This window comes from Macaca nemestrina, chromosome 6 (genome assembly GCF_043159975.1).
Source record: "Macaca nemestrina isolate mMacNem1 chromosome 6, mMacNem.hap1, whole genome shotgun sequence".
In the NCBI taxonomy this organism is placed as follows: domain Eukaryota; kingdom Metazoa; phylum Chordata; class Mammalia; order Primates; family Cercopithecidae; genus Macaca; species Macaca nemestrina.
In genome coordinates, this window is record NC_092130.1 from 24,034,339 (window position 1) to 24,060,300 (window position 25,962).

General features: G+C 37.8%; 1 protein-coding gene across 9 annotated transcripts in view; it reads right to left on the reverse strand.

The window, feature by feature from the left end:
* LOC105482381 (sarcoglycan delta) overlaps positions 1-25,962 on the reverse strand; it is a 1,038,167-nt gene that overhangs the window by 408,222 nt on the left and 603,983 nt on the right. The window contains exons 1-2 of one of the 9 annotated variants that reach the window (XM_011742437.3): positions 7,394-7,686; positions 5,050-5,095 (exon numbers count right to left, since the gene is read on the reverse strand). The exons of 5 other annotated variants lie outside the window; for them this stretch is intronic. In XM_011742437.3, the coding sequence (XP_011740739.1) occupies positions 5,050-5,052 (3 nt within the window). In that variant the 5' untranslated portion in view covers positions 5,053-5,095; positions 7,394-7,686. Of the gene's footprint in view, positions 1-5,049; positions 5,096-7,393; positions 7,687-25,962 lie in introns of those variants that run through there. 3 more of the 9 variants (XM_011742431.2, XM_011742432.2, XM_011742433.2) reach the window with 3 other exon arrangements.

The following is a 25,962-nucleotide window of genomic DNA, read 5'->3' on the forward strand; positions in this document are numbered from 1 at the left end:
CCAGCAGTACCAGGGGTTGGGGAATACAGCAGGCTCAATATTTAAAAGCATAGAAAAGGTTGACCTCATGGAAAAGGCTATAGTTGAACAAAGACTTGAAGGCATTGCAAGAATTGTTAAAGGTTTGGCTCTACATAAAACTAGCCTGGTCCTTGATGTTGCAAGGTGAGGACCAGAAAAGAATATGTGAACTGAATGCCCTTAGGCAGAAAAAATAATCTCAAACATCTGATCACAGATATAATGATGCCATTTTCATATGGAAAGGATGCTATGTCTACCCCATCATGGCCACTTCTATGGTTAGCTTTCTTAATAGTAGTGGCAGATTCTCTCAGCAAACCAGCTACTTGGTGTTGTACAAGGTCAGTGCTTTCTAAAACCCCATGGATGATTCCCACCAGAACCAGATAATGACAATAGAAGTCAAGCTACTATAGCTCTTCTGTGACTTGGGGACCAACCTGTGTAATAAAATAATAATGAACATGACTCAAACACTTGAGATCAGAGAGTGACACACAAGGCCTAAAGGGAACATGGACTATATAAAATCCAAATCCTTATTTAACAGATGGTAAAACAAGGTTCAGGGAGGTGAAGTGACTTAATCAAGGTCACAGAGTAAGGCAGTAACAAAACTAAAGTCAGCTAAACTGAAAACCAATGAAAACTGAAATTCCAGGTTTCTGTCTTTTCCGCTTGAACTCCTGGTTTCACATTACTTTCACCAACCATCTACACACAGATTTTTTGAGCAATACTTAGAGACAAATTGCAAAAAAAAAAAAAAAAAAAAAAAAAAAAAAAATCACTTTTCTAACATAAAGAAAGCACACATAAATGACAAACACTTGTATAATGGTACTATGTACTAGTCATTGTTCTACATGTATTTAATCCTCACAGAGATATAATTAGTACTTGCCTTACAATCATTTCTATTTTACAGTTGAGCCAATGAGAAAGAGTGGTTAAGTAATCTACCCCAAATCTCTTTGCTTGTTAAAGGCATAGCAAGCATTTGAACCCAGAGCGTTTGGCTGGAAAATCTGTTGGTTCATTTCTTATATTCAATGCTTCTAGATAGATGTGAATAATTGATTATAACAATGTGATTACTAATGAAAACAATATTTTTGTGACCGTATTAGCTAGAATTTCTCAATACGGATATTGATTTTAAGACACATTATTGAATACCTATTGAGTGACTACTGTATTCCAGCCAGAGTGCAAGTTACTCTAAGTACAGGTGTTGTGTCCCAGGTCATAAACCATGCTTGATATGTCTCTAAAACCTATACATTTTTACAGCATCACGAAAAGCAGTTACAACACATTAGGCACATCCTTCTATAGTGATTCAACAGTTTCATAAAATTAGAATTGATCCAGTAGATTCTCCCTTGACAATTATGTTTGGCAAGAATCTTTAGCTATTACCTGTGCTCTCAAATGCTTGCAATGAAACCTGTGGTCTGAAAGGAAATGCTCATCTCATTTTTGGTCATTTCATGTTTTTGGTTTTTTTTTTTGTTTGTTTCTTTGTTTGTTTTTTTAATCGAAGTTTCTGGAAACAAGCATGATAAAAATAGCTAAACAGCATGCATTTTTCTAAGCACCTGCATGCTTTCATGTAGATATGTATATACGTATGTATGTCTATTGAGGTATAGTTTACTTCTAGTAAAATAAACAGATATTAGCTATATAACCCAATGAGTTTTATAAATCTGAACATCTTTGGGAACAATATTCAAACAGGAGAGGGAATGTTTCTATCACCCGAGAAAATTCCTTTGTTCCTCCTCTTAATCAATTCCCATCCCCAGAGGCGGTGACTGCTCTGATTTCTATCACATTTAATGTTTTCAGTCTTAGCTATAATCCGATGAGGTGGTTCTAACTTTGAGGCCTGGATTCTCGGCCACCATACTGTCCTCCTGCAACTCTGCTCAACACAGACTTAGACCATCTCAATAGTGTTCTCTGAGAGAATGAAGCCACAACTTAATTATGCCCTAACTTCTCTCCCATGCATCTAGAATATACACCACCCTTGAGAAAACAGAGAACACGGTCACTCAAATCACTGTCTACTTTCTTTGGATCAGTTGAGAAACTCTACTTAGAAAAATAGAGCAGACAAATGTAAACATGTACAGGTCAGATGGTGGGGTCAATGAATGAGGTGGGCATATGCCCTCTCAAAAGAACAGGAGCTGACCACAGCCCACCAGCCACTGTGCCCAAGAAATTACACAGGGAATGCCTGTCATCTTCAGCTTTTTCTAGAAGATTGACATCATGATATCTTAGGATGTTTAAATGTTTGGTAACTAAGTCAATTAAAACAAACAAACAAACAAACAAAAAAACACTTGGTGAGTCAAAACGTACCCACAGTCCAAGTCTTTGGGTTGCTGGCTTATGACCTGCTGTTTGGATCAGCAGCCTGGAAACATCCGAGATGGGGGGTGGGGACACAAACTTTTGAAGGTCTCAGCCAATGTTAGGAGTTAATCTTTCTCATTACCTGGTAAAAATTATGCTGTCCAGACACTGGCCTATTATCAATATTCCTGACCCCTGAGGGAAGCAGATAAGTACTTTGGTAAACACACACTGAACAAATAACAAAAAGAAACTTGCGAGGGTGAATGGAATCCAATAAAGAAATAGAGGGAAAGGGCTAGAAAGATTATAGAACACGAGAGAGAAGAGAAGTCAACCATAGGTAACAATAGGAATGAAAGGAACACAGTGTGGCTCTGTTCCTCGCTGTCCTTACCCTGGAGCAATCTTCTTTCATTGAATACGCAGTGCCAATACCACAACCCCAATGAGGGTTAGTACAAGATCTTGTCGAGTGATTCGTTTAGAGAGAGGAGCTTACCCTGATATTTATTTACTCTGAACTCAAAGAATCGTTTTGGTGGCTGAATACGTCAACTCCAGCAAGTAACAGCAGGGTTTCCAGGCACTCACAATATATTATTTGGAAGTCAAGGTGCTCACAAGACAGTCTGATACTATCACACTGGCAAGGAAAAGTGGTCTGAGCAAGGAGGGAGTTTCTAATCCCTGGTAATATAGTTTTTATCAGGGAATTGTGCTTGCTCTAATAGGTGCCATTGCTTTATCAGGGAAAAAGAAGAATAAAGTGATTGCATCCATATCCTCCTACACATCCTGCGCTCCATTAATACAACCTCCAACAAAGCTTTCTGAGCAAACCAATCTCACAGGATTTATACCCTAAGTGAACCATGGTGACATGCTCCTCCCCAGTCCTACAGACCTGTCTGAGAGGCAGGTCAGAGGCTACAGCTTACACGGTTTCCTTTATATGAGGCAGTTCACACTCTGCAACAGGAATTTGAAACAATAATGAAGACCTTTCTGTGTGGCAAGAAAAGTGAAACAAAGGGAAATGTGGAATCTCTAGAGAAATTTGGGCAACATAGGAAAAGTAACCCAGACAATTCAGAGTAAAACATCCTCTCCTTTGTTGATTGTCTGAACTCTTCATTTTTACCTCGATCTACCTTCTTCACTCTTTGTCGATTTGCCTGGTGCTATCTCAGTTCATCTTAACTATATGTATTAATATATTTGACATATTTAAGTGCTTACTGTGTGCAAAGGACAATGCTAAGTGCATTATCTGTACAATCTCACAACACACTATGAGGCAGATACTACTGTCATGTCTATTTTAGACATTAGAAAATCGGGACACATTTTGGAGATGATGTAACTTGCCTACGGCCACACAGCCAGGACCCCAGTCTGCGTTTGAGGCAGACCCTGAGCTCAGTTCACAATATAACCACTTTTCTTCCACAGCAAGATGATACCCCCTTCCGTTTTTTTTTTCTTTCTTGCTGTGCTTCCTCTCCCTACAATCACCCTCTTCCTTTTTGGTTACAGATGTGTGAAGTCCTCACCATGGGTGTGCATTGTTCAGATGACTAAGTTGAGTTCAATGAGCCATAGTTTTTGTCAGGAGAAGGCTCACTGAAATATGTTCAGAGAAGAGTAAAGAAAGAGAGCAGCAAAAGTTGGAGAAATGGGTGAAATGACTCAAGATGCCCACCCTTAAGGGAGACAGACTAAGAGTTATTCTTAAAGAAAAGGAAGAGCCTCAGAATTACAAAAATCATAGGTTGTGAAAACAGAAAACAATTCAGAGGTATCAGATCATCTTACAGATGGGAAATCTGAGATCTGAAGATGAATGGAGCCAAACCTGAGCTAAGATTTCTGACCACCTCTACCTTTCCTCCCTCTCTCAACCCCACTTCTGCTCCTAGTACCAGCACGTTCCTCAGACGTGGCTTAGGAAACTATCCAAGATGCTTGAAACCAGAAGTGTTTCTGACTTCAGATTTTTTGAATTTTGGAATATTTGCATTATACTTACAATTGAACATTCCAAATCTGAAAATCCAAAATCTGAAATGTTCCAATAAATAATGCCTTTGAGCACCATGTCAGTGCTCAAAAAATTTTAAATTTTGGAACGCTTCAGAGTTCAGATTTTTGGATTTGGGAAGCTCAACACATGTACAATCAACAATGTAGTATGTGCCCTTGGAGTTTTTTTTGAGATGGAGTCTTGCTCTGTCACCCAGGCTAGAGTGCAGTGGTGCCATCTCGGCTCCTGCAAGCTCCGCCTCCTGGGTTCACGCCTTTCTCCTGCCTCAGTCTCCCGAGTAGCTGAGACTACAGGTGCCCGCCATCATGTCCGGCTAATTTTTGGTATTTTTAGTATAGATGGGGTTTCACCACATTAGCCAGGATGGTCTCGATCTCCTGACCTCGTGATCCACCCGCCTCGGCCTCCCAAAGTTCTGGGATTACAGGCATGAGTCACTGTGCCCGGCCTGGAGATTTTTTAAAATAAAAAAGTAAAATTAAAGACATGTCTTCACCAGGATAAGGCATATATAACACTTTGTTCTCTCTTTCGAAAGTTTATGTTAATAAGAAAATGACCATGGGCAGGGCCTTGAACAAGCTTTGCTCCCGGGAATTACTCACCATCTCCACCTGGTCCCTTCACTCAACACTCCCGGCAGTAATGTCTCTGCAAGGAACAAATATGGGTTAAAAATAAGGCCTTAAGAGCCTGCCCCCTCCTTGCCTAGGAAATCTGAACCCTCAGGCAATGCCATTCTTACAAAATGTGCTTTCTGATTACTTCCAGAAGGCAGGGCAGGCTGACCATGCAGTCTCCTGTGGTGAAGTGGCTAAAACAATTCTCTTCACCAAGGCCACCGAGTATCTGCACACTTTCAGTCCAACAAATCAGTGCCTGGTGGCTTTGGCTGTTTCTAATATGTGTGTTTCATTCCTGTGCCGAGGGCTCCTCCCTGCACTCTCACTGCCCAGTTTGTGGTGTGGCCATTCCTCGCCCTTCACTGCCTCCACCTCTGCCCTGGATTTCTTCCTCTGTATCCTTCTCCCTTCTGCTGCTGACTTTTTCTCTTCAGATGTCAAAGGGAGCTTGACTTTTCCCTACTTTACTTCTAAAAAAGAGAGAAACTATAGAGTTTCTACCAAGTTTCAGGCACTGCTCTTTATAATCCTGCAACCTGGAGTTGCTATTTCACGCCTCTTCTGCTCAATGCTTGATGCACGCTAAATATAGAGGAGTATGACACCCGAGCTCATGGAAGGCTCCCTTTTTCATTGGCAGTGGGCTTGGCTGTGGTTCATGGCAGTTCCTAATCTGTCTTGGCATTTTTCTCACTCATTAGGCACTTTAGGAGAAAAAAAATAAGGTCACAGTCCATCCTGACTTCTAACTACACCCCCTTCCTTTCCTCAAATCCTGAGGTCCCCAAACCCTCCCCACACCACCCCAATACAAACATGAAATTAATAAAAGAAAATGTTCATGAGCCATCTCTTAGAATAAAGATATCCTGCTGCCAGTCCTGTCCCAGTTCCCTCCTCCAAGTACAACACTGTGGAAGAAAAAAGAAAATTGCTGGCTGAAAATCCTGACCTTCTACCAATAGGACAGAATGTGTGCCTTCTCATTCTAGGTCCTATGCAGAGGAAGCAATGAGAAACGCTGGCTCTCCACTTTTCTTTCAGCATTAACCTCAGGCTCTTCTATTAGCTACTTGTTTAAAGATTGTAAGACACAAGTAAATGCACACCTGTTGTCACAGAGATCTACCCTAAGAGGTCTAGTCACTCCTTAGCTACTCAAGAAGTATCCAAGATTCCATTCATTCGTCCATCTCCCCAACTAGACTCTTCGCCAAGCCCCCTTCGGAAAAAACCAATGTTGTCACAGATTGCTGCGCTAGTAATTGTAAAGCAGTTGTAAGGTTTAGCTTGGCTTTGGGCCGAACCAGTCTCTCAAATGCAATGACATTGTATTGTGTGTTTGCTAAATGCTGTACTTAAAACAAGGTATAGCTTTCCAATGACAGAATGTCTGTATTGCAAGAGTTGATAAGGAAGCACCAAAACTGAGGAAGAAAACTGAGACCCCTGTTGTGCTGAAAATTTTCAAAACTTTGATTTTTATAAAAAGCTCTTTTTCAGTAAGGTGCAAAATAAGACCAAGCAATCAATGAAATAAAATTCACACCATTATGTCTCTGTCCTTTAAGAAGTATTTTGAGTAAACTGCCATTTTCTGTTACTTTTTTATTATCTATGTTTCCTAAAATACAGAAGTGTTTTTGAGAGTAAAACTGCAAATTACTTCAAGTGAGAAAATTAGAAATGATTATAGAAACAGAATTACAAACGTTGATCCAGCATACTTCTAGGCAAATATATCACTGACAGTCAAATCCCAGATAATGACAGTCAAACTCCTATAGAAAAGATTTTAGAAATCCATACACACATATCTGTTTCGACACTCTGAAAGTGTCATCCAACCTAGAAACTTCAAACTCTGATTCCCTCCTAAATGAGAGCCATTTTCTGCTATGTAAAAAAAAAAACAAAAAACAAAAAACCTCCCCGTTAAAACTCTTGTGAAGCAAAGCACACAGTTTCATCTAAAATTATCTTCCTTGCCAGTGAACGGCCCTTCCACACAGAAAGGAAAAGTTACAGATGGTTGGAGCAGGGTGACAACATAAGGAATTCACATACTTCTCTTTACACAATAATGCTGCCAGCTAAATCCTAACTTTCAAAAAAAGTCTCTGCCCTGCCGAAAATCAGACCTTAAAGGGGGAAACGCACAGATTGGAGCCCCACGCCAATTGTTTACATGACCGAGTTCTAACTTGCTAATTCACACACACACACATGCACACACTAAAAACTCGGAGTGGCTGCAAACATAGCAGGCAGACAGCTTAGAAAGTGAACAGACGCGTGCAAACGCAAGAACTGAACAGTACCCTACCTCTCTTGTCCGTTTCACAAACCGGCCGATGAAAACCGCCCGTGATCCCAGGGCGTGCTGAGCAGCTCTGAAGGAGGTGGCCACTCGGCCGGCTGAGTGTGAGCAGGCCCAGCCTGTGCTCAGAAGCTGCCCCAGTCAGATTTTCCAACTGCAGAACTGCAGCCAAGTCCCTGCCCATGCCTGAAGAATTTCCTGAACAGCATTCCCGTTCTTTTTCTGTCTGCTTTGAAACCGTACTCTGTACTTCAGTATGACTTTGTCAGACCGACTCACAGCTACTGGGCTGTCTCCAGTTATCAATGGGAAACACATGTGTCAAGCACCGGCTCACTCCCCTGCAACAGCGCTCACGGTGTCTGCCGGGCTCATACTCACAACCAGAAAGAAAACTGCTTCTACAACCAATTCTGATTTTTCAGCCATTCTCCACACAGCCTCTGCTCTGTAGTGCTAGATACTGGAGATAAGTCCTCTCTTTCTTCTGCTCAACACTGCTCCTTTTTCACTTGCTCCTTACCCTTGAGTCCCCAGCTGACCCCTGTCAGCCCCCTGAGCTCTTGCCAGTCCTGATAACAAGCTTATTACAGCTGAGAGATGTAAATTCTAATTTGTTCTCCCTACCTGCCGCTTCCTAAGTCTTTGCTCAAAATTTCAATTGCTGGAGGGGGAGCAATATTTTTAGCATTTCCACACTGGTACAGTTCTTCGGAGCTGTCCCCTCAACCTGATATGTACATCTTTTGCTACAGCAACTAAAAATAATGCAATTATTTTTCAGGCACTTTTGTTGCTCTCTGCTCTGTAAAAGTGCTGGTCCAAAAATGTAACATTTTATAGGCTGTTGCAATGTGTGTTATGGTTATGGAAAATAGAAAAGAATGTACTTTGAATCAGAATGCGTCCTAATTCTGTGCACCTGTGAGTATTTCTGGATGACATTCCCTCATGATGCCCTGTGTACATTCTGTTGGATTTGGTGCTCTGCCTTTGACATTTTCCCTTTCCATGCAACCTCAAAACAGGAGGAGGACACCCCTCTTCTCCCACACTGAAAAACCCCCATATCTAAAGAGCCAGACTAAGTTGTCAAGGTAACATTATAGAAAAGAGGTGATTTAAAGAGACAGGAACATTTGTTTTGAACTGTTTCTTTTTTCTGTTTTGCTATTAACATTTTACTTCCAAAAATCACATCCCATTGGCAACTTATTCTAAAGAACTGGCTTGCCAGAGTTTAAGTGTTGTATGTTCTTGAGGGGATGTTGTAAGTAATAGGATTCAGGGGTCTTGAGTTTAGCATCAAATTACAGTGGGTGCTTTCAGCAGGATTAGATTTTCACCTCAGGAAGCAGTGGGGTGGGGGGGCAGTGTGGGGAGGTGTGTGTGCACATCTAAGGCCAAGATGCAATTACAGAATCAGATCTTTGGAGTTGGAAGACACTCCAGAGATCATCCAATCCAAATTGTTTCTACCCTTCATTTTACAGAGGGAAGTAGAGGCCCAGACAAATGAGATGACTTGTGCAGGGTTTGAAAGACAGTTAATACCAGAGCTGAAGCTGGAAATGGGATTGGTGCTCTCTTTTTCTGTGTGCTTTCTCTTCTGCAGCATAATTTGGGAAGGTGATATCATCTAGCCTTCTAATCAGATAGCCTGGGTCTAATCATAGCTCTGCATCTTACTGGCTATAAACCCTGGTCAGCTTGCTTAACCTCTCTCGATCTGTTTCCTCATCTGTGAAATGGGAACAATAATAGAATCTATCGACAGAATTGTTAAGGATTCAGTGAGATAATCTGTGTAAAGCGTTTATGACTGCCTATAAATACATTTTGGTTTTTTTTTAATGGAGCAAAAGCCAAACCTTTTCTCTAACCTAAAAGCAAAGTGGTACTCTCCCATCTAGTGTGAGTTCTAGAATAAAGTATTCGAGTGGCTAGTTTTCTGCTGCTTTAACTTTATGTAATAAGGGCCTATCACCTTAAACTTGGAGAACTGTCCTGAAGCCTTATTGGAACATTAAGCCAGCCACACCGCTACTTTCCATTTATTCCCTAAACATAACACTGAAGTCTTTCCTTGAGATTAACTCACAGAAAAGAAAAACAGCAAGATCAAATCTGCAGTCAGTTACACGAGGCTGAACAAAGTGTCATTCTAGAGAACTGGCCTTTCTCTTTATACCTTAAGAGCTCAAAATTATCATTCTATAAATAGAAGACTATTAACAATTACAATGTCCATGTTTGGAAATGGCAAAGTCCTAAATTAACAACAACGGCAAAATAAAATCCCACAAGTTGAGGAAGAAATCTTTCGGAGAAAATAGCTGCTACAAATTCTAAAGAATCAGATTTCTACATGGGGTTCCCAGCTTTTGTCTTAGAGCCAGTGGTAGCAAATGGCTAATGAACCGCTTATTGTTTATTGTTCACATTTTATGCCCTGCTTCTTTTGGGGGAAAAATAAGTTTTAAATAGTTGAAGAAGTTAATTTGGAATGTTCTGGTAATCAATTAAAAAAAAAAAAAAACTCAAGCTGATGCTTAGCCCTAATCAAACAATGCTGATATGATTCACAAACCCTGCCCTCATGTCTCCCCAAAGACTTGTTACATGGCTCATTTCAGTGTGGGCATCTGCAAAGATCTCAGTTTGAAACCCAGCTTTATTACTGCTAGCTAGAAAATCCTGAAAATGTATTAATTCTAAGGTTAAGAAACGTTATGCAAAACTTGAAAAATAAAGCCAAAACGTAGTCTTTTTTTTTTTTTTCCAATATCATATGTGGGAATTATTTAACAGGCCCTCTCAAGAAGTATTTAAAGGGAATGTCATTTGTTGAAATTAGTTTGCTATTGAAAAACGTTTCCAGATTTATTACAGGTACATGTTAACTTGGAGACTTTTATCTGATAAAGATGCAAATAATTTCTTTCCAGTAGAGAAAATAACCTCAAATGTGATGATTTATTGCCCTCCAGGACATTACCAGTCTTGTTTCTAACGTAGCAATCTCTGCTAGCATCCCTTTGTTAACAAACCTATAAATACTGAGCTCTTCAAATGTTCTTGGAACCAGTCTTACCATCACACCAATTCCCCTACTAATTAAGGAGTCATGTAAAATATCTGACATATTCATTTCATATTTATATGTCACGTTTTTAACTTTTTAAAAATTATAATTTGACAGTTTTATTCTTTCCACCTATATGAGTGTTATGAGTACTACATGAGATATTGTGTGATAAGCACTTAGCAAAATGCATGGCACACAGTAAATGCTCAAACTATGTAAGCACTGCTAGTATTTAATACGATAGGACTATTTGGTTCTCAGTTTTGCAAAGGACTCCTCATCAGTCTGCTTCCTATTACACTTTTTATTCTTAACATTAGATTCCTGAATCCCTTCTGCAATGGCTGTTCCTGCTAGAATCCTTCCATACATGGTGACCTCTTTGCTTCTCACAGATTTCCACTTTTAATGTTCTAAAATTACAACTAAAATATGTCTCCCTATAACATATTCTATAGTTGCTAATCACAGAAGTCGGTTAAAAATTACGATATTGAAGATCATATGAACCAGAAAACTTCAATCTTCACTTGAACATAAACTCCATGAGGGCAAGGATTTTTGTCTACTTCATTTTTCTGCCATTTTTCCAATGTCTAGGATGGGTATATAGTAGACCCTCATTTTTGCCCATTGAATAAATAACATCTTTTGACTTACTTGAAAACTGAGATTCCTATATTATCCTTTTCAAAGGATATTTTGACTGTAGATTAAACATATCTGGAGCTACTGAACGACTTCTCTCCATTGTGGTTTAGATTCCCTTTGTCACCTGGATGGCTTTTTTTTCTGGGAATATTTCAGTTTCCTTAATTTCCTCCTTGAGTGTGGTGCTGAGAAGTGAACAAACTTTGCAGGTACACTGGGTCTAACACAAAGAGAGCAGGAACAACTCCCTCTCTCATTCAGAAGCTATACTTCTGTTGATGCAATCCATGAACGTGTTAGGTTTGGAGGCAAGAACCTGGAGTTATACTGAGTCATGTCATTGTGGCCCACTCTATGACAGGTGCTAGTTCTAACCTCATCTCCCACACTATTTACGTCGATGATTTTGAAGCCTGGATTTATGTTAGAATCACCTGGGGTAGCTTTTAAGCTGACTAGCGCCAGGGTCCCACCCCAGAGGTTTTTATTCTATTAGAATCAGATGGCCACCAGGCAACAGTATTTTTTAATCCCCTCAGATGATTCCAATGTGAGCCAGACTTAAGAATTACTAAGTTACAGGATCTTTTAAAACATAAACCTGATTGTGGCGCTCTTTGACCTCAAATCTTTAAATGGCTGACCACTGCTTGAAAGGGGACAGCAGCAACCCTCAACTGGTCCTTCACACCTTCTATAGCCTCATCTGCTGCCACTCCCTCATTCTTCTAAGTCTTCAAATAAATCATGTATCTTTCCACTTTAGGAGATTGAAGAAAAGCTGTTCTCACCTTCTGGACAGATATTACTGTTTCCTAGAAATTGCCCTCACTCTGTGTTCACGCAGTTAACTCTTACTCAGCTTTTAAATTTAACCTCCATTATCACTTCCTCTAGAATTTATTTCTTCCTAAACCCTCAGACCCAACAGTCCCCTGTTATAGAAGCCTAGAGACTAGCACCTATTTTAATTGTAAATACATCTTTGTATTTTTATCTGATTCATGTTAATCTTTCCTGAGAGACAGTATTCTCCATGAGGGCAGAGACCTGGCCTGCTTTCCCCAGGTTGTATCCTATTCCTTACACCATACCTAGCTTGTAGGAAGTACACAATAGATATTTTTAAGTAAGTGAATACAGGTTTTAAAAAAATCCAAGTACAGGAACATGCATATAACCCAATTTTCTATATCTTGACTTTTTAGATTTCATTTATTCTTTCTGACCTGTTAAAATATTGTATTGTACTAGCAAACCAGCTCGTCTCATAAGATGTAAACAATCTCAAAAACTAATAAGCCATTTGTACATTTATCCAAAGGACTTGTGCGATATTAGCAAGTCAGTCGTCAGGCAAAATCTGTAAGGCCTGAAATACCAGTGAGGCTGTGAATACAGGGAGTGTGGTCTGTTGTGCCACTGACTTGGGGTGGAGGGTGGGGTAGTTTGAGGTAACACAGTAAGGTCATACAGACAGAGGCACAGAGCAGTTACAGCAAAAGCCTGAAAAGAGGCGATCATCAGGACCCTTTTGGTTACAGCAGACGGAACTCATTCAAATTAGCCTAAGGAAAAAATAGGATGGGGGTAGAGATGTACTCAATCATAAAACTGTAAAGCCAAGAAGTGGATGTGAAGGCAGGACTGGGAGTAACAGCTGAAATGTAATCAAGACTCTATCTCCCTCTTCTTCTCTATGCTTCTCTTGGCTTCACCCACAGTTTTACTCTCTCCTTTGGGTGGTAAGACACCCACTGGTAGTCACATGCTCACTTTCCCTAGGAAAATAGATCTTTTCCAGATTGAGTCACATGCTCATCCATCCCAGAACAAATCTCTGTGACCAGGAGAATGGTGTCCTCAAGTTGGTCCTATTTGGCTCCATAACAACCCTGGAGGCAAAAAGAAGGGGTCACCGCCATCTTACCAGAGCAGCTGAGTAGGGTTATTAGGAAATTGAGAAAAGGTGGTGGGTAGATTAAAGTATCAGGTGAATTATGGATGACAAAATACCAAAGACTCACTTCAGTATCTTGCCCAGAGAAGGTTTTATTTTTTTAATTTGTTTTTCAGAAATATTATGAGGCAATATTTAGGCAAAGGACAGAAACAGTATTTATTTATTCTATGAAAGCCCAAAACAGTTGAGTTAGACTTAAACTAATGGCAGATGATTAGGGCAGTAACACGATGCCAATCTTTCATCTGAGAGTTCATTTCGTAAATAATGCCTGATGGGAAATGACACTCACTCTGCTTTGGCTCTTCAAAACAGAGTAAATCCAACGCTACTTTTCCACGGCCAAGGACAAAATTATCTGACTGACTTTGAAGAGACATTTCTATGGAAGGAATCTGGACCAGGAAGTTTGGCTCAGGGACAAAACAGTGACCCAAACATTTTGAGAATATCTCTATTGGCCAGACACAGTGTCTAAACTGAAGTCATCTTCGGTTTTGGAAATTCAAATATATACATGGTACACAATGAGGAATTCTCAAGCTAAGTCATTACTTTCAGAAGGAACTCATACATTTGATAATTAGTTTAATGTGATTAGTAATGAAATGTATTGCAAACATACCTTTTTAAAAGAAATTAATTAAAGAGCACGAAGCAAATACTGATATAGCCGAATAGATGGCTCCATGTATTCTGTTTCTTTTCAGTGAAAAACACTGATCAATTCTTTTAACGTTCATTCTGGTCCATAATTTCTCATTGCATTATAGCTTATGTAAGTAAGCTCTTGAAATATCACATTTTTATTTGGAAATAAAATTTATTGATCAATAAACAGAGGCTAGACTACATGATAAGCACTCCATAATAGGCAGAAATAAATAAGACCTGTGCTTAAAAAATGCATAGCATCACTCATCTTTATTTTTACAATCATATCAGTAAAGAGACAGTGGTACAAGAGACAACTGTTGGCTGCAGGAATTCCAAGCTAATGGTACACTTCTTGAATGGGGAGCGCTGGTTGATGCTAAAGGCCAAGCCTCAAAATCCAACCCTAAAACCCAATAATTGTACACACACACACATATACACATCAAAGGCTATTAAAGACAAATAATTCAGCATTATACATTTCAAATGATTTAATCTTTAGAAGGGGTTTATTAGATATGTGAGAGAAGCACAGTTGAGCAAATCCACAACTAGCACAGTGCCTGGCACATAATAGTTGCTTCATAAATATTATTTCACGAATAATGAACATTGCTAGTAATTCCTGATATCCTTTCTGCAATGGATTGCAGAGAAAATAACTTTATATAATTTTAAATCTCTCAGATGGTGAGCTGTGGCATATTCTGATGTAAAAGGAAATGATATTTCATCAAGTCCAACCTTTTCATTACTTGCATGAGACAACTGAAAACTGAAAAGAAGATGTGATATGGTCAAAATCACACAGATAGATAATAGAGGAATTGGGCAAAAGATTCCCATTTTCTAATACCTAGCTGCCTCGTAAGGCAAAGATTTTGATTCTAGGAGATGATTCGCTGTATCACCTCTTCACTCACTAGGGGAAATTTCTGCTGGGACTTCACTTCCTAAAATACAATTTGTGTTTCAAGATGTATTATCTGGTTACCTACATCTCTCCTTACTTCTTCTTAAGCAATGAGGAAGTCCTTTTTAGGATTCCTAAGTAGAGTTAATAAAAACTAAATGTAAATAGATAAGGCTATTAAAAAATTAAAACATGAGTCCAAAAATAGAATGTTATTCCAAGTAAAGGCAGGCAAAACTTGTCTCATTTGCCTTTAACCCTGCACTTAACAGATCAAGTGCTCATTAAATATCTGCTGGAATGAATTGAAGAAACACATTCCTGTATCTTCAGTGGATTGTAGGGTTTAATGTAAGGGATTTTCCCCAAGGCTTCCATTTTGATCAACTTCAACACAGTTTTAACATCCTGAGCCTCATCTCTCGTAATTAGCAGAAATTGTTAGAAGCAACAGACTGGGCCAATCTGGCTAAGCTGCATTGTATCATATCTTAGGATGGAGTGCTGATATAATAGATACAAAGAAACATATTTCATGTAAAATACACTTAGGGGCTTTATTGGTACGCCCTGCTTCTTCCCGCCAAAAAGCAGGAAGAAATGGACAAAAACAGAAATATAAAAGCATAAAGAGACAGATTGGCTACTTGATGAGCATATCAGACTCCAACTTAACTATGCTGGCACATCTAATGAAAGAATGTGGCATTCAAGAGGTCATCCATGAGGCCAGATGCAGTGGTTCATGCCTGTAATTCCAGCACTTTTGGAGGCCGAGGCAGGCAGATCAGCTGAGGTCAGGAGTTTGAGACCAGCCCGTCCAACATAGTGAAACCCCATTTCTACTAAAAATACAAAAATGAGCCAGGCGAGGAGGCACATGCTTGTAATCCCAGCTACTCAGGAGGCTGAGGCAGGAGAATCACTTGAACCCAAGAGGTAGAGGTTGCAGTGAGGCAAGATCACACCACTGCACTCCATCCAGCCTGGGTGACAGAGTAAGACTTTGTCTCCAAAAAAAAAAAAAAAAAAAAGGTCATTCATGGATACATAGAAGAAATGAGAGCCATAAAAAAGTAGGAAGAGTTCATTCAAGCACTGAATAAAAGAGTCTTAGCCAATGAACTCTCCTCATGTTTAGTGAGTGGTTGATTTGTTCCAGGGATTGGAGATATGATAGATACAAAACAGGGTCCTTACCCTCAAGGTACTTAACAAGACTTTGTGGGGAGGACCTTCACTGTCTCTAGTACCCCTGACAAAATTATACCTGTTGGGCTGACTTAGCCTGCTGCCATTAAAGAATCCTTTTTAGCTAACACTCCTTTTTCTGAGTTTAAATGCATTAATTATCCTTTTCATTATGTTCCTTCTTGTTGCGTAGATCTTCTTAGGGGGAGAGAAGATTTAGCTATTCCTATGCATGTGATACTATTTCTCATGCTAAATTTAAAAATTGGTATTTCTAATTTAGACATAAATCTCATGAAGTTGGTTAATGTGTGTCTATCATTGAGATAGAACCTCTCTTGCTGAGTTGATAGAATCAGCTTTCTAAGTCTCTTCACTGAACTTGTGAAAGACATTCTGTGAGAACTCCAAGGAAAGGGACTTGCTCATAAATAACTACTATAATATCTTCAAATTCCCAGACATAGCATATAGAATAATGAATTGGCAGGAGTTTACAGTTAGATAAATGGGTCAATTCTTTACCCATGACATTTGTCACATTTATAAGAGATCATGGGTTCTGAGCCACTTCATTCATCCTCTCTCACTAAGATCTTATCATACATCAATATTTTATCCTAAAGAAACACTTTAAAGATTCTATTATTAGAAGAGCCACAGCAGTATTGGAGCTCAACGTAAAAGGTGAAGTCAAACATCAGTTTGTAGTGACATGATTAGTATCAATACAATTTCTGCTTTTTAAGAGCAAAATCAAAACATAGAACGTTTCCACACTGGAAAACTATATTTGGGGTTTTGGAAAGATTTTTGAAGTTCACTGCATTTCAACACATCATGTGAATACTTTATATATTTTGAAACTCACAGCCTTTTAGTTTTAACACCATTAACCTGAAGGTATTCTTAACATTCAGTTATGGAAAACTGTGTAAGGCAAAACTTTTGAAATTGCCATCATGTTTGTGATTTGTAGAAGTTAGAATTTCTTGGCCATGGTGTGGAATTTGGCAGTCTAGATTATCGTCTTCTTCATCAGAAGAAGATCCTGTTATTAAATTCTCTTATCCCTGAGTTCTCCTCTGTAAAGTAGGACAGCAGCCGTCTCCTATGGTTATGCAAGCCCTTAACAAAATAATCTCAGTAAAAGTGGCTCCTACATACATAACCATAGCGAACATGCATCAAGTGCTCATTGTGCTCTTACATGGCAAATGTTCAAATATTAGCAGATATTACTAAATTATCTATTTTGTGAGCCACCCCATTAGTTGATATTTAAATGGATTCAGAACAGGTATGATTTGGTAGCAAGTGTTTACACTCAAAGCCCACCAAATTCTATCCTTATTTTTGCCATTTTTCCAGTGACTTAATTATCACAATTAATTCTTATGATTTAGAGAGTACATTTACAGGCCAGACTCATTGTAACTCTAGATAGCAAAACTATGTCATTCTAGTTTATTTCTTAAGTAAGAAAACAATGTTCAATAACAATTCTTCAATGGATCCTCTCTTAAAACTAATTGAATCCAGGCCTCTATTATCAATCATCTGGGTTGGACAATCATTTACTGTCTGCCTCCAATCGCCCTCATTTAGCTCTTTGACAACGTACTCTTCAATCTTTAGACAGTTTTGGTTTCACTCTTAGTTCCCATCTCTCACAGGATAAAGTGTGAACTTTCCAATACCATTTATTGAAGAGGCTATCCTTTCTCCATTATGTAATCTTGGCATCTTTGTTAAAAAATAGTTGACCACACATCAAACAGATGGGTTTATTTCTGGGCTCACTATTCTGTTCTATGTGGCTTATGTGTCTGTGTTTATGCAAGTACCATACTGTTTTGATTACAGTATCTTTATAATATAATTTGAAATCAGGAAGTGTGCTGCCTCCAACTTTGTTCTGCTTGCTCAAGATTGTTTTAGTTATTTGAGGCCTTTTGTGATTCCTATTATTTTTGTGTTTTTCTATTCTTATAAAAATACCATTGAAATTTTGGTAGGGATTGAATTTAATCTGTAAATCACTCTGGGTAATATGGACATTTTGACAATATTAATTCTTCCAATTTATGAACATAGGCTGTTTTCTATCTAATTATGTCTTCTTCAATTTCGTTCATCAATGTTTTATAGTTTTCAGTGTATGGATCTTGCAGTTTCTTGGTTAAATTTATTTCTAGTTATATTTTTGATGTTAGGGAACTGTTTTTCTGATTTCTTTTTTGGATAGTTTGCTATTAGTGTAAAGAAACTCATCTGATTTTTGTATGTTGACTTTGTATCCTGTAACTTCACAAAATTCATTTATTAGTTCTAGCAGTTTTTTTGATGAAGTCTTCAGGGCTTTCTATGTATAAAATAATATACTCTACAAACAGAGACAGTTTTACTTCTTCCTTTCTGACTTGGATGACTTTTTTTCTTCCTTAATTGCTCTGGCTAGAAAACCATGTATTTGATAAGGGGTTAATATCCAAAAAATTTAAGAACTCATAAAACTTGATAAGGAAAAAAACCTGAATAAAAACGGACAAAGATATGAATAAATATTTTCCCAAAGACATACAAATGGCTAACAGGTATATGAAAAGGTACTCAAAGTTGTCACTTATGAGGGATATCCAAATCAAAAGCACAATGAGATATCTCACATCTGTTAGGATGGCTACTATCAAAAAGACAAAAAACAAAACAAAACAAAACAAAAAAACATGCATTGGCAAGGATGTACAGAAAAGAGAACCCCTATTGCTGATAGTAAAGTAAATTGGTGTGATCATTATTAAAAACAGCATGGGATTCCTAAAAAATATATAAATAGAACTATCAGATGATCCAACAAACTCACTTCTATGTATACATCCAAAGGAAAGATCGCTATCTTCAAGTGATGCTTACCCTCCCATGTTCTTTGCAGCATTATTCATAATAGTCACAAAATGAAAATGACTTAAGCATCCATCAACTGATGAGTAGTTAAAGAAAATGTGATTGATACACATAGTACAACACTATTCAGCCTTCAAAACAAGGTAAATCCTGCTGCCATTTGTGATAACCTGGATAAATCTGAAGGATATTATGTTAAGTGAAACAAGCCAGACACAGAAAGACAACTACTGCATGATTCTACTTATATGTGGAATCTAAAAAACAAAATTCAGTCTCAAAGTAACAGAGAGTAGAATGGTGGTTACAAGGAGGTGGTAGATAGGGTATAAGGAGAGATGTTGGTGAAACAGTACAAATAATCACTTACAAAATGAATAGGTATTGGAGACTCAATGGTCAACATGGTAACTGTAATTAATAATAATGCATTGTGTCCTTGGAATTTGCTAAGGGAGATTTCAAGTGTACCCACCACACACACACAAAAAAATGGTAACTATGTGAGGTAATGGCTATGTTAATTAGATTGATTGTGGTGATTATTTCTTAACATACACATACATCAAATCATCAAATCATTACATTGCACACTTTAAATATCTACCATATTTAATTGTCAATCATACCTCAATGAATCTAGGGACAAAAGTAATGCAACTGAAAAAATCCATAATCTTACTCATATGAATTATAAAGCAGTGTATGGAATGCACCTTATGCCTCCTGTATAACTGCTGAAGGAAATAGTTGTCAGGTTCCTTCTTCCATAAGACTTCTCTTCCCTCTCTTCTCTCTTTACCTAGTTCTATGTTAAGTCCTCTGCTATGTTCTCTACCAAAATCTTATAATTTTCCTTTCATACTACTTGCCATTATTTATTGTTATCACTTAGTTATCTGAAAGTACAGCTAGACTGTCAGCTCTTGAGAACAATGCACTGTGTCTGTTCTGTTCATCTGTGTTCACCAACACCTGGCATACTGCCTAGACTGGAGTAGACACTATAATTGTTAGATGATGGAATAAGGGATGGACAGAAGACCTGAAAACTGTACCCAAAGGGATGGCATTGGTAATTACAATACTAGTAGAATAGACAGTTTAATACAATGCAATATCTATACTATAGTTAATTTTGATTCATAAATCTTAATCTTAAATTTTTAATTTAATTTATGCCCTGCCTAAATACCTAAAGTGCTTACCAACCAATGTAGCTTACATCTAAATTTTATTCTCAGGTTTAGTCTTTATAGACTAAGTTTCTGGAGACAGAAAATGTTTAAACTGCTATATTGATTAGTATAGCCTTGAATATCACATCCTTAAAGTTCAACTGGAATAAAACTCATCAATACAGTGAGCCTCCTATAAATTTGGCCTTTTGTTTATATTTCATTAATTTTATATTTTTGACTAAACTGGCTTTTTCCCTGAGCACTGTTTGCTCTTCGTTGTGAGTAACTATAGGGATCATGAACCATCTTATCACCAATTCAATGATCATGGAATTGCAATTTCTGAAGATTTTCAGGAGTTGTGGGCTAAGATTTTCAGGACGTATCAAAAGGTGACAATAGAAAAGATGCCCAAATACTTAATTGAAAAAAAGTAGATGTCACGGCCTGTGCTGCATTTTTATGCATATTTTCAGGAAGTTAAAATGAACAACATTTACAAATTCCAGACTAATTTATACATTAGTAGTGAAATCTAAAATTCCAATTGTGGAGTCTACATTTACTAATGAATAAGTTGTTACTGGCATTTACTTATTGGAGATACCTACCACTTTAGCAGACTATGATCCTAGTACCCTAAAATGTTATGAACCAACAAACTAGCCATTTAAGTAACAACCTCCTTCAGCTATTAAGACTCAGATAGCTTTACTACCTTAAATTGGATTTCCCACAGACATTCAGAGGTACTTAGACTTATTTCAGGAGACTTTACCCTTATGGATATAATGTTTTGTGGTTAGAATTGGAGAAGATGCAGAGACTGTCTTTATCAGCATAATATTTACATATAACCATAGCAGCCAACATTTACTAAGTATTCACTGTGTACTAGCTGCTTTAATGACAGTATCTCTCTTTATCTCACACACACAGAATCAAAAACGATGTAGACAACTACTTCTAGAGAAAAAGCACAAAAAATAAAGAAATAGAAAACAAAAAAGGGTGAGAAATCAAATATAAATTATGTATCCCTTTAAAATTCTCTTTTAAATCTGAATCTTTTAAAATTTAAGAGAAATGTCTTCATAGCTTTTAAGATGAAAGATAGTTTTTTTCTTAACATATGAAACTTCAAGCACTGTGAATCATTAACTCATCATTATTTGTTAAATGGATGTGAGGTCAGTCAACAAATTCTCAAGGAAGATGGGAAGGCAGAGGGAAAAGAAGAAAGAGGAGGCAAAGAAAATGCTTAAGCCATGAGGGACAAAGCTAGATTTCCACAGTTCTGGGACAGATGGCTTAGAGAAGATGAGAGAAGAAAGAAAGTCAGAAAAAAAAAAAAAAGCAAGTATGGATTGAAAGAGAAGTACTCTCAAGGGCTTTGTAAACAAATTAAGCTCAAAGTTGGTTAAAAAATAAAAGAATAGTCATCTAGCCAGTGTCTGTAAGAAATAGCGAGCTGAGACAATTTTCTTATGGGGCTGGTTAAGTGAGTGCAGTGAATAAGATAATGATTCTAATTCCAATTAATTTTCTTAAGAGCTAATGCTTCACCTGGCACCAGGTTAAGTGCTTTTCATGCATTATTTAATATTTACAAAAATTCTATGAGTTAAGTTTTAGAATTATCTCCATCTTATAAATGAGGAAACTGAGGTACAGAGAGGTTACATAGCTGCCCCAAATCACATAGTGGAATAGTGGGTAAGAGATAAAGATGGGATCCAACTCAAGTCTGTCTGATGACGACGTCTGTGTCCTTAATTGCTATGCTAAACTGCTTCTCATTGCTATTAATGAATATGAAATTGAAGCAGAGTGGTATCATGATTTAATATTTTATATGACTAATAGACTAATGTAATTTTAATAGCACTTTGTAATTTATAAAATGCATTCACACACACAGTGTTTCACTTGGGTTTTAGAATCCCTATGTGGTAGCTAAGGATTACCTTTTTCTAAGTATATCAGTAAAGAAATTTGTGTTCAATGAAGTGACAATCAAGGTCACAAAATAGATGTCAGTATGGTAGAAGGGAAAAAGCTGGCTCTATGTATCTGAGAACTGTGGTCCTGCCACTCAATAAATAAATGTTTTGGGACCAAAAAAATTTCTGTTCTGACTAGTGTCTACACCTGAAAAATGGAGACGGTATTCTAACTTCTCAGAGTCTTTGTGAGAATAAAACTACCTAACCTACATAAGTGCCTTTGGTACATGTAGGCATGCAACATGTGCAAATTTAATTCACCTTCCTATGATATTGGGTATCTCAGAAACAGCTCTAGAAACAGGGTCAGAAGATCTGTGCTCTTTTCCTACTCATGCCCTTAGCTAGCTATGGCATGGAACTGTTACTTCACATTCATTTGTAACTATAGGTCGATAAACTGGCTCTCAAGAAAAGAATAAAAAAATAAAAGCCCTGTCTGTAGCATTTGCTAACTTCAAATAACTAACATGATGTCAGCAAACATGGAGCAGAGAAGAAATAAGCTCATTTTGTTTCCATCAATGGGTAAGAGCTGGGTCTAGCACAACATTGAGTAAAACTGTGATATTAGATAAGTGTTTTTCAAATTTTTTATGAAAGAAAAATCATTTTTCAACTGATATTGACATTGTATAGAACTTAAATACAGAAACCCAATATGATTAGAACTCTGCTGGTAGAGAAGGGTAGTGGAGCACAGAGCCCTGCCCTAAACCCAGCTCCTCCCCTCCTCTGTGTAGATCCCTAAGACATTGCTGAAGAACATATTCAAGTGGGTCATATCTTAAGGTCTTTGTAGGACTCTTATTCTAAGATACTGTATTCTATGATAGTATAAGACATATTTTTATTTGATAATTTTTAGAACAGATTTACTTCTATATATGTGTACCATTTTAGTAAACCAATTAGATTTCTAACCAATGCAATACAGAAAAAATTAAGGATATTTAAAAAATATAGTCTCCTAGCTAATTGTGTGCCTAATCAAATGACCACTCCTGTTCAGGGTCAATAACTACACTATCTCATGGTGACATTGAGTCTTTCATACCATGGCTACGGCTAGGATTGCAAAACTTCATATGAAGTGACAGATTTTAAGACAGCAGGGAATCTAGTCTCAAGCAGGGAGTGGTAAAATAGCAGGTGTCAGAGAATTGGAGAGAAAGGAAAACATTTCTTAGAAAAACCATTTTATAGTTGGTATAAACCACTTTATAGTTGGTATAAAACATTTTTTCATCCTGAATTTCATCCACCTTTAACACAACTCTGTGTTTATTCACCTCTTCAACTCCCCAAGTTTCTTCTGATGTTAGGGCTTTCACAGATGCTGTTCCCTCTAACTAGAAGTTTTTACTGCTCCTCTTTACCTGGTTGACACTACAAGACACTTCTGTCTCGCCATTCACTATGTATGTCCCCTGGTTTGCTTTCCAAAACCCTGCACTCCTCTGCAGAATTACAAGTAATTAGTTTTGTAACTTTTTTATATGTTTGTTTCTTCCCAGGGAAGTGAAATTTCATGAGAGCAAGAATATTGTCTCTCTCTCTCTCATTTTTGAACACTGGATTGCATAGTGAGTGTCTAAAACATACCAAGCACTCAAATAATCTGTTCATTCACACACACACACACACACACACACACACACAGAGAGAGAGAGAGAGAGAGAGAGAGAGAGAGAGAGAGAGAGATGATTATGGGAAGATGGTAAGGTAAGAAGCACCAGAAATTTTTCTCCTCAACTAGACAATAATTTCACTGAAAGAATCTATCTGATGTAATTATTTTGGAGTCTACTAAAGGCTTGCTACTTCCAGGGAAGGGTTGAACAGTAAACTGTGGTTAATTTTGATCAATTTCAGCTCTTAACACAGTAGCAGCTACCCATTTCCTGACTGCTCAGCACACTGGCAAGATGCTCATGGAGTAGCTTGCACACAGCTTTCAGGAACCAGGATAGGCAAAAAGGATCCTGTCTTCCAAATATCTAGAAACATGTGTTCTGACTAGCATCACAGTGATGCAGAAAAAAATATAGCAGCAACTGTTGCACATCCGTCCAGTTTTGCAAGCTCTTCCTCCTCTGACAAAAGTGACTTCCAAGGGATGTAAAGGACCAGCGCCTCACCACCAACTTTATATTTCTTTTTATTTTCCTACTCTTGGGAGTCCAGCATTAAAGACTAGGACATTCAAATTCAAAAGCAACTGCATATATGGGAGGATACAGAAAGTCATTATGCATGCCCAGGTAAATTTGCAGGCTCAGAAATTACTTTAGAAGACCTTAAGTTGACACCTTATGCTAATACTAGGCACAAAAATAGCCTGTAATAATTAAAGCAAAACAATAACAACAAGGCAGCAAACCCTGAGGAAGAGAATCTGATTTCCAGATTTGCCTCTTTATTAGATTCAAATGTTCATTTTTCAACAAAAAATTATACGACATACAATGAAACAGGGAAGTGTGGTCCGTTTGAAAGAAAGAAAAACAACAACAACAACAGAAAATATCACTAAAAAAAAAGACCAGATGGCAGATCTACTAGACAAAGACTTCAAAACAACTGTCTTAAAGATACTCAAGGATCGGGTGTGGTGTGGTGGCTCACGCCTATAATCCCAGGACTTTGGGAGGACGAGGCAGGTGGATCACGAGGTCAGGAGTTCTAGATCAATCTGGCCAACACGGGGAAACCCTGTCCCTACTAAAAATACAAAAAAATTAGCCAGGTGTGATGAAGTACGCTTGTAATCCCAGCTACTCGGGAGGCTGAGGCAGGAGAATTGCATGAACCCAGGAGGCAGAGGTTGCAGTGAGCCAAGATCACGCCACTGCACTCCAGCCTGGGCAACAGTGTGAGACTCTGTCTCAAAAAAAAAAATGCTCAAATACCTAAAGGAAGATGTAATGAAAGTCAAGGAAATTATGTATGAACAAAATAGAAATATTAATAAAAATACCGAAAACTTGAAGCCAAAATAAAATTGAAACTGAATTGTATAATACCTGAAATGAAAAATTCACTAGAGAATTTAAAAGGCAGATTTAAGCGGGCAGAAGAAAGAATCAGCAATTTTGAAGAAAATATAAGCAATAGACTTTACCAATAAAAATGATCAAGTCTGAGGCACAGAAAGAAAAAATAATTGAAAGAAAAAATAATTGAAGAAATATCAACAGAACCTAAGAAATCTGTGGGACACCATCAAACATATCAAAATATGCATCATTTTCTAGATGGAAAAAAGAGAGAGCACAGGACAGAAAACTTACTTGAAGAAATGGTGGCTGAAATATTCCCAAATTTGATGAAAAACATTAACACAAACATTCATGAAGCTCAATGAACCCAAGAAGATAACCTCAAAGAGACACACACAGAGACAAATAATAATCAAACTGTCAAAAGCCAAAGGGAAAGAGAATTTTGAATGCAACCAGAGAGAAGTAATGTACCACATACAAGGGATTCTCAATAAAATTATTAGCAACTTTCTCATCAAAAATTAGTGGGCTGATACATTCAGTGCTAAAATAAAATAAAAAATACTGTCACCTAAGTATCTAATATTTTACAAATCTGCCACTTAAAAGTGAGAAAAAAATTAAAATTTTCCCAGATAAACAAAAGCTGAGCAATTTCATTATCACTGGACCAGCTCTGTAAAAAATATAAAAGGGAATTCTGCAAGCTGAAATGAAAGGACACTGAAGGCCTACAATATGGTTCGGTTCTGTGTCCCCATGCAAATCTCATCTCAAATTGTAATCCCCCCATGTCAGGTGAGGGACCTGGTGGGAGGTGATGGGATCATGGGTGTGGATTGTCCCCATGCTGTTCTCTTGATAGTGAGTGACTTCTCATGAGACCTGATGGATTAAAAGCATGGCACTTCCCCCTTTGCTCTCTTTCTCTCCTGCCATCATGTAAGACATGCCTTGCTTTCCCTTTGTCTTCTGTCACGATTGTAAGTTTTCTGAGACCTCCCCAACCATGC